At 41.2% G+C, this 15,750-nt stretch overlaps 2 protein-coding genes across 3 annotated transcripts; one reads left to right on the top strand and one right to left on the bottom strand.

The window, feature by feature from the left end:
- Positions 1-645: 645 nt before the first annotated feature.
- Positions 646-7,433, top strand: impdh1a (IMP (inosine 5'-monophosphate) dehydrogenase 1a). 2 transcript variants are annotated; one of them, XM_063479807.1, is made up of 18 exons: positions 646-861; positions 998-1,047; positions 1,210-1,488; positions 2,169-2,267; positions 3,293-3,341; positions 3,982-4,083; positions 4,214-4,288; positions 4,424-4,630; positions 4,812-4,899; positions 4,994-5,193; positions 5,394-5,484; positions 5,595-5,690; positions 5,789-5,932; positions 6,032-6,173; positions 6,252-6,395; positions 6,481-6,564; positions 6,805-6,821; positions 6,934-7,433. In XM_063479807.1, the coding sequence occupies exons 3-18, from the start codon at positions 1,253-1,255 to the stop codon at positions 7,035-7,037; spliced, it is 1,878 nt and encodes a 625-aa protein (XP_063335877.1). In that variant the 5' UTR covers positions 646-861; positions 998-1,047; positions 1,210-1,252; the 3' UTR covers positions 7,038-7,433. The 2 variants fall into 2 exon arrangements, with proteins under 2 accessions (XP_063335877.1, XP_063335876.1); XM_063479806.1 differs by having other exon boundaries at positions 998-1,488.
- On the bottom strand, positions 7,383-14,183 carry prrt4a (proline rich transmembrane protein 4a). The gene is made up of 3 exons (XM_063479804.1): positions 14,065-14,183; positions 12,870-13,739; positions 7,383-11,186 (listed from the first exon to the last, which is right to left on the bottom strand). The coding sequence occupies exons 2-3, from the start codon at positions 13,630-13,632 to the stop codon at positions 9,118-9,120; spliced, it is 2,832 nt and encodes a 943-aa protein (XP_063335874.1). The 5' UTR covers positions 13,633-13,739; positions 14,065-14,183; the 3' UTR covers positions 7,383-9,117.
- Positions 14,184-15,750: the final 1,567 nt, after the last annotated feature.

Raw genomic sequence — 15,750 nt, 5'->3', positions numbered from 1 at the left:
GAGAGAGAGAGACATTCTAAGAGGCTTTTCTAGTTCAATCCCTCTGTAACTGTCACAAGCAGTCAGTCAGTCAGTCACCTGTAGATGATGCTACTGAAAGCACTGTAGGCAGCAAAGTTCCTACTGTTTCTCAATGAATAGTTAAAACAGTTTACCAAATCAAGATTAAAAAGCTCCCGCAGCAGCCAGAACAGACATTTTAAAGATGTTGATCTGGTAAATTCTATTAATTAAAACCTCATAATATATAGAAAGTATTTATAGAACTTTGTTGTTGTACTGCCATGATAAATAATAGTGCCACGGTATACAAGCCACTCCTAAATTTAAGTGTGACAAACTAATTAGACAGCATTACGTCTTTAAAAGTTATTCTCTGTCTCATTTCTCAAAGACAGGAAGTTTGTACATATTCTGGGGTTTGACCTTGTCTCATTCACAGCTCTGTCTACACACACACACGAACACAGACCGTCACAACATGGTAATCTCCTGTGAGGAAAGTGTTTTCAAGTGTCATCTTGACCCATCCTTCTCTTCCTCGGTACTACTACCTACACTCCACCCAACACCCATCTCACCCCACCCCATTCTGCATTAATGCTCCCAATCCTCTTTGTGGGAGAGTGACGTCTGCTACTGTCAGAAACAGAGTTAAGCTCAGCAGGCATCAGGAGAATAGAGTAGAGAGAAGCTCCCAGCCGTAGGGATAACCAAGCAAGTTCTGGACCTCCAGGGGGACGAATCTCTGCTGCCTAAGCAAGGCTTGACTCTCCTCCCCAGGGGCTGCTTGTTCCTTTAGCTGGGGAGCATACAGGAGATCTAAATTTGCTGTGCCACGATAGCGACCTTCATCAACAGGTGGGCAAAAAAAGACTATCCACTGTCTGAGGGCCTTAATGGCCTCCATGGATAAGTGATAACTAACCGGAATACAAACTCAGCCATGGACAATTTGTTTAGGATCTTTTGTTGCTGTTTCTTCTATTTTCTACAGGTTTGTCATCTGCAAGTCTCGAGCGGCACTATAGCTTACTCCCATATCAGGTGTGTCTGAAAGGTGTTTGTGTGAACATGCACTCAAAGCATTGACTGCGTTAGAGTGTGTCTCCCGGGGTTTGCTGAGGCCACTGTTTACTTGCAGCGTGAAGGTGTGATTGTATTTGTGTGTATGAAACAAGTCACAAGTGCTTAAAGAGTGTGTGATAGGTGGTCGGGCACCGTGGAGGTCAGAGCCCTGGATTTCATAGAGATGGAAGGTCATGCTTATGACCGCTTCGGAGATGGAGAAAGGGACAGCTACCTCATTGACTACCGAAGGATTGTTGGAGACATGGAACCAGCACGGCCACGGCCCTCAAACAGAGATGGGGAGCAACCTCACCCGTATGGGGGATATGCCCACCCTGTGCTACATGGACATGGATATGAGACAGCAGCCCAGCGATACAGCGCTACACGTATTCAAGCTGGGTATGAACCAGAGAGGTCAGTGTCACACTCTATTAGCAGTCTTCACACACTGCAACATCACAAGCTTCTATGGTCTGCAGATGTGATACTATAAAGCCGTATAACTTGTAAACATTGCACTTCCAGTAGCAACTGAGCTGTTTTCACTTTCTAGTCGCATTGGCTGTGCTCATTACAAGCTCATTTATCAGCTACCTGGGCAGCCTACCAAATCCTCTTACCTACTCTACTGCCGTCATAGCTGTATAGAAGGAGTTTCCATTGACAAGGACAGATTCTGTTTTGTTTGCGTTTCCTGTCTTCTCTCCAGCATTTGTAATAGGATCTAGTTACAGTATGTGTGTAAGAAACAGAGACAGATGAGCCACATGCTTTTTGAAATGGATTCAGAATTTAACTGCTGACTAACCAACCATATCTTTATTTTTAGTAAAAATAGACTTTCTCCTAATTTAGGTGCACTGTTTTCAATCAGCAAAAGTGATGGACAGAATAATAAAATATTCACTTAAGTGTTTGAAAATCTGCAACAAGAACAAATTAATGTAAATTTAAAGCTATATATATGTCTATAATGTTGTTATCTTTTCATTGGGATACACCAGTATTTCGCTCAGTATTTAGATGTGGTGGTGGCTAACTCATATTCTCAGCTCCACGATGAGTGTATGTGTGTGTGTTTTTTTTAATTTCAGCATGGCTGACTACTTGATCAGCGGGGGTACGGGTTACGTTCCTGAGGATGGACTCACAGCACAACAACTTTTTGCTATCGGTGACGGACTTACATACAAGTAAGAAATGCTAAATTTAAAATGACCCCCCCCCCCCCAAAAAAAAAACCCCCAAACAAAACAAAAACAAAACAAAACAAAAACAAAAAACCAACCCTCACACGCACAAACACATTCGTGGCATTGCTTACATGCTGACACAGATCCACGTGCACCTAAAGAAACACACATATACACTGTTATCTCATATCTTCCATTAAATGTTTATTAATATCAGCGATGACACATCTGCTCAGGTTTTATTTGGGGGATTATTACGCATAATACTACTTTCAAGGATGAGTCTTGAGTGGTGGTACAGACATTAAAAGCAGTGTCTGTCAGAGTGTGTGTGTGTGTGTGTGTGTCCTGCACATATCAGTGCTTTAATGGCTGTCAGGGTAGTTTCCTTAATGGGGCTATGTGTAGGGTTTATCAGTGTGCAGAGGATAAATGCAGAACATTTCAGTGTGCTGCTGACAGATTATTTCTGCTTACTGTCAGCTAAAAAAATAAAATAAAATGTTGCCTTGTAGGAATGACTGCAAAACATATAGTTCACATACACAACTATAAGAGGTAGCTTTACAAGTGTTTTGCTGGTCAATGTCACTATTAATATTAAATGCTGGTTACCAGTTGCCACAGTGAGGCTGGTTTTGTTTTTTCAGTTAAGTCTTTGTGTGTTTCCTCATGGCAAAAAGTGGTCCTGGCGACACCTGCAATAGCAGGTAGCACCAAAAAGGTGGTGTTGAGTTTGTCAGCACGATAGCATCACAACTGTGGAAGATGCACACACAAAACTTTACAGGTGAGTAGCTGAGACCAAAATGAGCGTCAAGTTTGAAGATAGGTGGCATCCAACCCATGAGTGCTAACAACTCATGTGATGATGTAGTAATAACTGAGAGCTGAGATCAAACCGACGTGCTGACGATTGCAATGACTGATGTGACCCCACTGAAAAGTGATTTCTAATTTAATTTGTGCAGTACTTCATAGTCTTCATGATCTTCTCTCCACATCTGTCACCTCTCCCCTTTCAGTGACTTCTTGATCCTCCCCGGTTTCATAGATTTCACTTCTGATGAGGTGGTAAGTGTCATCATACTGTCTAATATATTAAACATAGCCTACTGTTCAAACTTTCTCAGTGTACTGCTCATGTGATGTGATGTAGTTGGGATTAGGGTTTCTTCAACATGGGTTATGTCACAACACTAGTTGCTATAATCCCTGTGAGGTTGCTGCTTTGGTGAATGGCAACACAGGAATAGTTTCCTTTGAAAACTGTCACCAGTAAAGTGAGCTAAGAGTGCTTCAAACACGGTGTCCTTTAACTCATTATATTTTATATTGCTGTTATTAAGGTGCTGCTGTAATCAGTGCCTAACTCTTTGTTGTGTTGCTTAGCTAAAGGTGCATGAGCACGGGGTTATTTATTTGACTTGCACTGTGTTCATCTTTTTGAACTCTGCTGGGACATTAAATTAATTTCATGACTAGATCACATGGGTTATTGCTGGATAGCAGGTGTTCGAGGAAGCCACCTGGGTCCTTTAAACACTCAGCCAGTTAGTTCAGCACTCCACTTCTGATGCATCCAAACTGGCTCACTGCAGGGCAAATGAGCCACTTAAGAAATACTTATTTAATTTGCTAAAACGCTTGTTGTAGACCTTAGTGTTGCAGTATAAGGTGATAAATTTGTTTCCAAATACATTGAACTTTTAAGGATCTAACTTCAGCCCTGACACGAAAGATTACCCTGAAGACGCCTCTCATTTCATCTCCTATGGATACAGTCACGGAGTCATCCATGGCCATCGCCATGGCAGTGAGTACAAACACCGCAGAGTGTTATATACATCATACTTAATAGCTGAGTAGGTACTGCTCAAATGATGCTTTTCTTCACTTACTTACTACACTTACTTACTTACTTGTCTCTAATTGGTTGGGTTCAGCTGATGGGAGGGATTGGAATAATTCATCATAACTCCACTGCTGAGTTCCAGGCCAATGAGGTGCGCAAAGTGAAGGTGAGATAGAAAAAGTCAATGCACACATGTGCTCTAATTAAATAGATGAAATCATTTTTGATCTGTGAAGCCCCTAACAGCCATTTGATATGGAAATTAATTCTCACTCGACATTCGTGTTTCTGTTTTTGCTAGAAATTTGAGCAGGGCTTTATTACAGATCCAGTGGTAATGAGTCCCCGTCACACAGTAGGCGACGTGTTCGAGGCCAAGCTACGCCATGGTTTCTCTGGGATCCCGGTTACAGAGACTGGCAAGATGGGCAGCAAGCTGGTCGGCATAGTTACCTCCAGGGATATAGATTTTCTTTCTGAGAAGGACCATGACCAACCCCTTGAAGAAGTGAGTGTATCAATGTTGTGGACGATTCTGCAAGAATTTGTATATTTTTGAGAACATAATCTGGTAAATGGTAAATGGACTGATTCTTATATAGCGCTTTTCTACACTGCCAGAGTACTCAAAGCAAGAATTATAATATCAAACGAGTGTGTGTGTGGTCACAGTTTATTTTCTGATGCAGGCAATGACAAAAAGAGAAGATCTAGTTGTTGCACCAGCTGGAGTCACACTAAAAGAAGCTAACGATATACTGCAACGTAGCAAAAAAGGTAAAACTTTAAAGAGTAACTCTTCTGTATAGGTAGCAATCATAATTGTGACTCTAGCATATTTGGCCTTTCCTTTCCTTTCTCATTCTCCCAGGTAAGCTCCCCATAGTTAATGACAATGATGAGCTCGTCGCCATTATCGCTAGGACTGACTTGAAGAAGAACAGGGATTATCCTCTGGCTTCCAAGGACTCTCGTAAACAGCTGCTGTGTGGAGCCGCCATCGGTACCAGGGAGGACGACAAATACAGACTAGACCTCCTCGTGCAGGCTGGAGTCGATGTTGTTGTCCTGGTAAGTTTTGATTGTATTGTAATAAAACTTTTGTTTGATCTGTTATTTGATTCTATTTTTTTATCAGATCACATATAGCCAGCTAAGTCATTGGTCTCATATTAATCACTGGATGAATGGAACTACAGAGTGGGTATGAGTGTTTGACCGATCTTAAGTCATTTTCCCATAATTTTGTTTTATTATTATTATTATTACAGGACTCTTCTCAAGGAAACTCAGTCTATCAGATTAACATGATAAACTACATCAAGCATAAATATCCCGAACTACAAGTGGTTGGAGGAAATGGTGAGCACCCTTTCTTTACTCGGGACTGTCTTCTTGAATTCATCTTCTACCTTTGTGCCTTTCTTTCTCAGACTCCTCAATCACTTTCCTGTGCCTCTGTCTCTCTCTAGTGGTGACAGCTGCTCAGGCCAAAAACCTCATAGATGCCGGTGTGGATGCCCTGAGGGTGGGAATGGGGTGCGGCTCTATCTGTATCACACAGGAAGGTACGATCATACTTAATCATGGGACATAAAAATGTATGAATTTCACTGTATTGAGGATACTTTGCTCCCAACCATCACATTGTGGTCTTGTTTCTCAGTAATGGCATGTGGACGGCCCCAAGGTACATCAGTGTACAAGGTCGCGGAGTATGCCAGACGTTTTGGAGTGCCGGTAATCGCTGATGGAGGCATTCAAACTGTTGGACATGTGGTAAAAGCTCTTGCCCTTGGAGCATCTACGGGTAAAAGAAAGAAATTTTCTCTCATTTTCTCGGGGCTTTAAATTTGTCTGTACACTTGGATTAGCCAGTGAACAATTCAGTCTTTTTTTTCTTCCTCAGTAATGATGGGATCATTGCTGGCGGCAACTACTGAAGCTCCAGGAGAATATTTCTTTTCCGACGGTGTGCGCCTGAAAAAGTACAGAGGAATGGGCTCCTTAGATGCCATGGAGAAAAATAACAGCCAGAAACGCTACTTTAGGTGAGATTTTTACTGGAAAACACTTAATCTGGAAAACTTTTACCTTGTTAATCATGTGAATTATATTTGTGTGCCCAGTGAGGGAGATAAGGTAAAGGTGGCTCAAGGTGTTTCGGGGTCAGTACAAGACAAAGGCTCCATTCATAAGTTTGTTCCTTACCTCATTGCTGGCATCCAACATGGCTGTCAGGACATAGGAGCCAAAAGTTTGTCCATTTTACGGTAAGTGTCAAACTGTGCGTCTGTTTAGTGTGAGATTTATTACGTGAAGGCTTTCGCCAAGTATCCTCCTGTGATCTGTCTCCAGGTCAATGATGTATTCTGGAGAACTGAAGTTTGAGAAGAGGACCATGTCGGCTCAGATGGAAGGTGGCGTCCACGGGCTTCACTCGTAAGTCTGACGTTTGACTGTTTGCTTCAGGTGACCTTTACCCCTCCGCTGCAACCCTTTCTTTCTCCATGTATGTCTTTTTCTTTTCCTGTTTCTGTTGTCTAAACATTTTGATACCAGTGACAGTATGTGAACATGCTGTTGTTAGATATGCTTCATTGTTAAATGTCCATTAATTTACCTTCAGCAGTATAAAATTCTCTTATCTTTTTCTCTTTATTATTAATGCTATCATATTAGATATTCTTTTGTGCCATGTAAGTAATCATTACCTCCATCTTCTCCTTTTTAAAAAAAAAATTCATCTTCATTCATTTTTCTAACTGTAAAGTTTATGCTTTCCCTCTTTTTTTTCTATTCCATATGTAGTCATGAGAAGCGGTTTTACTGAAACAGGTGGAAGAGGAAACACCCGATCGGGACCCAACGTCCCGACCCCAGCAGCTATGAGCAGATGCACCGGGCGCATGTGATCAGAATGCAACGCATGAAGCTCCTGTGACTTCTACACTCTAAAGTTTAAACAAAACTATTCTGTGAGCTTCTGTTCATTGGTGTCCCAGCTCTGACCCCCAAAAAACTCTCTAAAAGTTCAAAGAGCCTAAAAGGAAAGAGCCAAAGAACAGAGTTTTAGAGGATGGTGACAAACTCTTAATCTGTTGTTCTCCCTCTCAGGTCAAGCAGTAGAGGGAATCCTGTACTTACCTATTCTGTTGTTCCCTTTCAACAAGAAAAAGTATAGAACAAACTTGTCATAATATATCTGCCGAGCTTGATAGAGAAGAGTACAGCCATATATTTCCTTGCTCATTTACTACATTTACTACCCCCCCCCCCCCTTTTTTGCGGGAAATCAAGTAAAAAACAGCGCACAGAGCTATAATCACATACTTTTAGTTCTCTTTCTCTCTTATATATAACAATAACAAGTGAAGTGTGCTAATAAACACAGAAGAGTAAAATTCCCATAATTTTTTTAGTGCACAGCTTTGTCACTCAAGTCATTTCTCTGATGCGTGTCGGTGAGCTCTTTGCTGCTCTGTCATAGAAGGGACAAGAAAAGCATCAGCCTTAATTTATAAACGAGCACTCCAAATAGGGAGTGCCTTCAAAAAGCAATTTACACTCTCACCTGGAACTTTACTCTTATTTTAATGTTATTGATTGATTTAAAGGAGAGTATTCACAGTTTTCTTTCATCATTCTCATTTTTATTGTCACTATGCAACCAAAGCTCCACTTAGCTTTATAGTACATGCTGTATTCTCCAAAAATGCTATTTTGCAAAAGGTTATCATTAAAAACACAGCAGTATATAGAATGGTTGGTTATTTGTCTTTATTTCCCAGGCTCAGTATTAAAAAAATAATAATAAAGCAAAGAAAGGTAGATACAGTAATGGATTCTCTAGTGTTGCAGTAGAACAAAACCAATATTCCAGTCTTGATTTATTTATTTCTAATGATCTTTACAAATATCACTTTTAAATTAATTTAATTTTTCCTTTTTTCTGTGTACTCAATATATTTGGTTTGACACGTATTACATGTATCACTCAGTTTTTAAAAAAATCAACAATTAATTTTCAATTTTGCCAACTATTTGTCACCAGTTAATTAAACTTCTTACTAGTTGACACATCTTTATTATAAATAATGCCATAAATAACATCTTCTTTTTTGGTCAACCTAGGAATCAAACTTTCATTTAATGTAACTTGTGTTATATAGTGGATGTATATGTATTTGAATAAAGATAATTTTTCAAACAACAGTTTGGTACTATTTTAAAACTGTTTTGCTACCACTTTAAATTCATGCAATGTAATGATGTTGTTTTTATTCTTCAAAGATATTCCACTGTTAAAAGAAAACACCCAGAAACAACTCAAGGGAAACAAACAAACAAAAAACACCAGCTTGTCCTTATTGGTACTTAAAAGGTGACATGAATGCTTCAAAGAAACCTCAAAAGGTTTATATATTTAGACTGTAATTCTTTTAGCACACTATCAGGAAAGGGAAGCGGAGAAAGTTAAGCCCTTTCAAGTATGTCTCACAAACCACAGAACGTATCAGCAACGCAAACTTTAACTTTTGTGACTTTTGCTTGTCCTATGGCTGCTAGATTTCCTCGACACAATCCTGGATTTTCACTAAAACAAAATAAAGCAAAAAAAATTGAACTCCCGTTTGGGTTAACTTCTTTGCCACAAATATTACCTTTTTTTTTAGAAACAAATGTTTGATTTTACATATGATTTCAACGGACACATTCTAAAATTATAATGTTGCTCAAATAAAGCAATACTGCAAGGAAGAAATAGGTTGCTGAAAACAGCATAATGAAGACAGTCTTATAAACTTTTTTTGTTTGAATATACAATATCAACAGTACAGTATTTACAAAAAAATATTGGCTCATATTTTAGGTCTATATATAACTTTTTTGACATATAGACTACGGTTTAATTTCCCCATCTAACCTAAGTAGAGTTAAATCTACATAATTTGTATTCCAGTTACACCCAGTTTTATTTTGTTTTTTAGCTTTCTACAATTCAATGGTGTCACTGCAAACACTCAGTGCATCAATTTGTTTGCACACACTGACAAACTCTGCTTGTACAGCCATATCCCATTCCAGCTGTTTGCTTTCACTCAGGTGTTTAGTTCCTGCCAATCGGCCAGACCCCCGACTGTCCTGGGAAGCTAAGCTCAGGGTTCGGTAACGTCTGTGGTATGGCAGGTGGGGGATTGCACGTGGGAGGCTGCTCTGAGTAAAATTTTGCCCTCTGTTGGCCCATGAATGTGATCGCAGCTTTCCTGTTTCTTTGGAATGGCTGCAAAGGCCCTGGGTTGAACCAGTAACACTCCCTTTCCAATCACATTGGTCTGGTGATAATGGTTGATTTCTACGAGCTGTCATACAGCCTTGAGGTTGGGAATACCTGGAGTTGGACAAGGTGTTCTCTTGATCTACATCTCCACAAGAAGAAGTTCGGTAAAGGGTATTTCCCACAGAGCTGGGCCCTTGCTTTGATGTACCTTGGCTAGGGGAGCTCAAGGAAAGGCTCGAGGAAGCAGGTCTTGGGAAACCAAAGATACTATGAGAAAACAGGGATTCGCTGAACAGAGCTTGGTCGATGCTGCGCGACAAGTCTATGGGAGATGGAGGCCGCAGATCCACAGTTGAGTCAGTCTCGAGACCTAAATGATCCAGTGATGACAGGCGAGCCTCAGGTGAGGCTGTAGGTTTATGCGGTGGGTTTGGGGGTGTGGGGAGAGGTAGTACAGTTTTGCTTTGGCTGGGTTTGTGATCACAGTCTGGTATATTTCCAGGAGACTCCACAATTGAGCAAAGAGGAAGAACCTCTGACTGCTCCTTGGCTACAACATTACAGGCCACCAGCTTTTCTTGCTTACCCTGGGAAAGGACGGGGGAATTTGCACCATCCTGAGAGGTTATGGTGAGCATTCGTGAAGGAGAGCCACAGGATAGACGGGACCAAGATCCTGGTCTAGGATGTGCTAGGGTCTTGTTAGAGTTGCTACAGAATAGAGGATGTGTGCCAATGACAGACAAACCTAGGCAGACCCCAATCTCACAGAGTCTGCAGCCTACTTGGTAGCCCCACCATGGCCAAGGCTGAAACCCATGGCCATCAACCCCACCCAAACCAAGGGCATGCAGGATCCCGTAAAGCTGAAGACCTCCACACCCTAACAAACACAAAGAAGTTCCTACTCCAGCTCCTGCTGCCCTACCCCAGTCCTTCATACTAGCAAAGGGGCAAATTGCAGGTCGCATCACCTCAGGAGATCCTCCACTCTCTCCATTGTCATTTAACCTGTAAATGTTTCTACTGTTGACTTGTGTCAAGCAGTAGAAGATGAGGTATGAGCATGAGAGAAAGGTGGTGAGACATACGAACACACCCTGAGGAAAGAGCAGGATGACAGTCGGGAGGCTGTGAAAGAGCTGAAAAATCCCAAAACACCCCAAAGAGATAATAAAATGTAACAGGGCCAAACATAGCAACAAGCAAGGCTTTGGCAAGGCTGAGAAGGAGGCAGAAATAACAGGTGGAAGTGAAAGATGCTTGCGTGAACGAAAGGAAAGAAGGAGGAAGGCCAGGGAAAATGCTGAGATCAAACATGGCAATGGCAGTTCGGAGAGCAGCAGAGAGACGACAGGGGAAAGGCGATCTTGGTAACTGTAAGCATCGTAAAGCAAACAGAAAGCTTGGATCCCTGCAAATGCCAAAATGAACAAGTGCAGCATTGTGAAGTAGGGGCTTCCTGGGGGACACCTCAGGGGCAGCCCTAACAGGCAGACTACAGAGATTAGGCCAAATACAGTGAAGACAGAGCCCAGGCCATAGATATGTGCTTCCCATGCAAATCCCCATGTAGCAAGGGCAGAGTTCCAGTCTGAATACAAAGGGACCAAAAACGAAGGGGTGAGAGCCAGAAAGGGGTGCAGAGGCTTGTTGTGAGTAAAATCCTCTGGGTAGGTAGGTGTCCAGGAATGATTTAGTGTTTTGCAGGTTGTGGCAATTGTGTCCATGTTACCATCTAGCCGGCTTGGGCTTCTGGCTTTTGAATCATTCTTGGAGTCATCTGTAAAGAATATAAAAAAACATGAACACCATATTGGTTATGTCAAAAGAAAACCAAAAAGTAGAAAATTTAAGTACAGACTTAATTTAAAGTTTTTCGTTGGCAAACGAGCAAACATGCTAACTTGCATAAATATGATGGTATAGTAATACATAGACAGTGTAAAAGATGGACATCGCTATGGTTTTTAAAACATAGTATTAAACATGTCTTAGTTTTTAAAAATTTAATATGTCTCTAAATGAGTGACTAAGCCTATGAACTCAGCAGTAGGTCAAGTCAGGAGTCGTTTTTCCCATAGACTTCCCATAGACCGCTCTCTGGTGGCCATTAAATAGAATGCAGGTTTAATGCACTGTAAGCTACAGCCATCTTTTATACTGTCAATGTCATCAGCACTTTATCCATGTCATCATGAGCATGTTAGAATGCTAGTGTTAGCATTAAGCTCAAAGCATGGCTTTGCTCAAGATACACCTTTGCTTCACGCCTAATACACCTGTGTATTTTTATTATTTTTTGTGTGGTGGTTATGTGTCATATTATCTTTAATAATGACAAATTGTTCTCGACAAATGAACATACTAGTACTAATCTAACCTCTGGATACAGGCCAAATTTATTTTTACTCACAATCTTCATTTTCTAAAAAGAGAGCAGGGTGTAATCTGCTGTGTGTGAAGCTAATCCATAATAAAACAGAACAGGCTTGTAACTGGGAATCTAACTGGGTCACAGACAGAGTGGGAGCATGAGCAGTAGGTTGTGTGCATATGTGTTTGTGTGAAAGTGAGGAAGAGAGATACTGTATGTGTGCTGATTAGCCAGTATTGACCTCATGCCTGCTCTCATTTTGTGTGGCTATAAGTAAATTGGCATTAGTCACGCCATGTGGTTATCTATAAGAATGTGAAAGAGCTTTATGACTGATGATAACATTGTAACAAACAAAAAATGTGAGTTTCTTATTCTATATATGAAATAAGCTGTATAGGGCAATCTGAATCAGGGAACCTACTGGTTATAAATGGAATGTGTCCTATTTCTGGTCCTCCATTAGTAGTGAAGCAATTACATCAGTATAGACGCAGCAAACAGAGAGCACTTTTAAGTGCGGGGCTTTGATGCAGTTATTCAATAAACTTGTTGTTACACTGAAAATGTGTGGTATTAAATGCATACACAGGAGGAAGCAAATTCCTTATTGATTTCTTTCAAGTCCTCCTCTCATATGCTTGTGGACACAACATTTACTTTGACAAGTAAATGCCAGTATGTGTGTGTGTGTGTGTACAGTAAATAGTGTGCGTGCTGCATTATCCAGTAACCTTTGAGTGCGGGCAATGGATGCTGACTGCAATGTGAATAAAATGTTTTACTTTAACAGCAGAGTGTAAGTTTGAACTGGAGAATCTGTGCTAAAAGACTTGAATGAGAAAGACAGGGAGAGAGAACTGAAGGAGTTAGAGTGAGAGAGAGAGACATTTGAAGAAAGTGATGCAACCCATTCTGTGAATGTAAAAAAATCTGTGTTTGCCAGCAGAATACATATCATAAGCACTGCAGTGACACGTGGATTCTGAGTTTTTGGAGGTTATGCAAGGAAGCTGAAATGCACTATAGGGCATAGTTTCAGCTTTAGATTTAAAGTAGGGATGCTGTAAATAATTAAAGGACTCTTACCTTCTTTTGCCTCCATGCTGGCAGTTTCTCTCTGTAAAATAAGATCTGTAATATCAATGAATCCATCTCTGTTTCCCTTTGTGGTAACAGAAATGCCTGTGGTCCATCCAAGAGTGTCTGGCCCCGGTCCAGTGGGCAGTGATGAAGTTGAGTTCTGGTCTGATGTGTGTGATGGGAGTGAGCCAGGGAGAAGAAAGGGTAAGTGAGTATCAGTCATCTGATTTTGAAAGCCTGGGAATGTTGGCTGATTCTCTCCAGTCTCTCTAGGATACAAAACTGATGCGGTGTTGGTCTCAGCTGGCTGATTCTTTAATGTTTGTTCATGGGTAAGCTTGGGTGGTACACTTGCTGATGAGGACTTCATTGTTTGCATTCTCTCTGTGGAGGCAGTATCTACTGTAGCACCCTTTGTGGGTCTGGGTATGGGTCCCTTCTCATTAGGAAATAAAAGAGATGGCTCAGCGCTCTCCAGTAAATCGCCGTATTCACCAATCACACCTTGTCTGTCTGTGTCCTCAGATGATGATAAGGACCAACTTAAAGGGGAACCCAGGAAGTCATCATCCTCGGGTGCAATCATGGGGTCACTTGGTGCTAAACCGGGTACATGAGGTCTACTCGAGAGCTGTTTCAGGAACTGCCCTGCCATGTCACTGTCTGGCTGTTGTGTTTCTTTTACATTTTCTCCAGTTAACGCTATGGCATGAAGCGAATGAGGCAAAGAGAGAGGCAAGAGAAAATAAATATTCCACAGAGAGACCATGTTGAGGGTCTGCAAACTTGACCTCAAAGTCACTTGGAGTTGTTGTGCAGTCACATGTTTGAGTAATCCCTAATATCAGGTTTCCAAAGATGTCATTCTTAACACACCTGGAGAAAACAATCACACGTAAGAAAAACAAGTAATGCCAACTGCCTTCAAATATTGCTTATCATTTGGACATCTCTAACATAGATAAAGTTAAACTGCTGCATGTGGGTCACAGCTAAAATCAAAAATTATATGTGAAAATAACGGCAGTGTGATGAATATGAACGCGGTGTGCTGAAACCCACTGCTAGACTATAAAGTCTTGTGACGTGCACACAGTACAAACACTAAAATGCAAAAACCCATTTAAACAAGAGCATTAAAAAAAGAGACATTAAACCACTCAACTCTGTGTGGCAGCCATTCCTTTTTTAGCTTCCTTACCTCATCAATAGCCCTCTTTGCTGCAGCCTCTTTAAACATATATGCCGCTCTGTGCTGCTGCATGTCTGCAGTCTCTGTCTGCATTGCACGGCGTGTCCTTTCATACTCACTCTGCTATGCCCCTGTTCTATCCATCGGGCTGCTGACACACGGGACAGACCCCACCTCCTCTACACAACCCCCGCTATGCCCACATGCTGCTTCTGCACTCATCTGACAGTGAGACTGTTTGCTGCCTTCGATTCTCCTAAATCTGAGGCTGCATCATTATGAGTATCACCTTTATTGTAGTTACGTGAGAACCTCGGAGAAGAGAAGAATAAATGTAAAAGCAAAATATATCAAAGCAGATCAATACATGGATTTGTGTGTAATTTACAACTGGTGGCTAAAGTAAACAGCTCAGCTAGAAACATTTGAACTAAAGTATATACTGAAAAGCAGATTATTTTTTAACAGCATACGTCTGTAACGCATGATCATAGTTACTTGCTTGTATACGAACACAGAACACCTGAGAATCTAGTACATGCACTGTTTGACCAAGGATTTTTACCACCACTTATTGCGGTGAGAAACTGTGGTGGTGTTATCTTATTCACATTCCTTTATTTTCCTCCTTTTATTGTTCACGTGAGCTGTTTTTACCCAATGGGGGAAATCCAGTAACCTCATGGCCTAATTCAATTCCCATGGATGCTTCTAAAATAGACACTGATCCACATACCTTTGGACATATTTGGGGACAGTGAGCTTGAGGCACAGACACACATTATATGCTCTCTTTGCCTAGATGTTGCAGCCGTCTCAAAACTTCTGTTTTATAAACTTCTCACTGACCATTACTGTTGAATGGGAATTCTGCCAAATGCATAATGATTGGTCGCTGGGATGCAAACCTAACTTCATCCCATAAACAAATATGCCAAACATATCGTTAGGACAAAACACAAAGGCATAAATAATGGTTCTGCGTGCCAAGACACACACACTGGCTGTGACTGGCAACACCAAAGATAATAATAAAGCATTTACACTTGGATAAGTACAGCCAGAATGACAGTGAAGGCTATGCCACATCATTTAGACAGTCAGAGATGGGAGATAGGAACTTCCCCAGGGGTGTGATTAACCCAGTGTCTGATGAGGACACAGGAAAGCATCAACCCGGCCGTGACTAAAGGGGCTGGAAAGGAACAATGACAGGCCAAACATATGAGCTCAGAAAGGGACATGGCCAAATGATTGCCGCCTCACACTTGCTATCTGAATTCACTGAGCAACTGGTTTCTGTTTAGACAACTCATCCTCCAACAAGACAAAGTCAGCAGGGGCTGGGGTCCTGCAGGGAATGAGGACTGTCATGTCAAGACTCATAAACAAAGCTGCACAAGCAAAGAGGAGGATAAAAGCAAGCAATTCCCTTACTTTAAAAAAAAGATGAAGATGGGACAAAACATACAGTACAATATTATACAGTGATGCCCTCTTAACACGTGTATACAAACATGACCTTTACACTTCACCTCAGTTCTCTGTTATTGGACCAACAAAGGAGGTCAAAGTAATGAGGGCAATGCCACAATCACATGCATCCCTTTGTGGAACCTCAAGTGAATTCTTAGAACATAAATCTAAAAGCATGTTCATTAAGGACAGGCATCACAAGTGTCTTTTAAAGAAGAA

The sequence above is a fragment of the Pelmatolapia mariae genome, linkage group LG7, assembly GCF_036321145.2.
Source record: "Pelmatolapia mariae isolate MD_Pm_ZW linkage group LG7, Pm_UMD_F_2, whole genome shotgun sequence".
NCBI lineage: Eukaryota > Metazoa > Chordata > Actinopteri > Cichliformes > Cichlidae > Pelmatolapia > Pelmatolapia mariae.
Note: the sequence above shows the minus strand (reverse complement) of the source record. Positions and strands in the feature narration are given on the sequence as shown.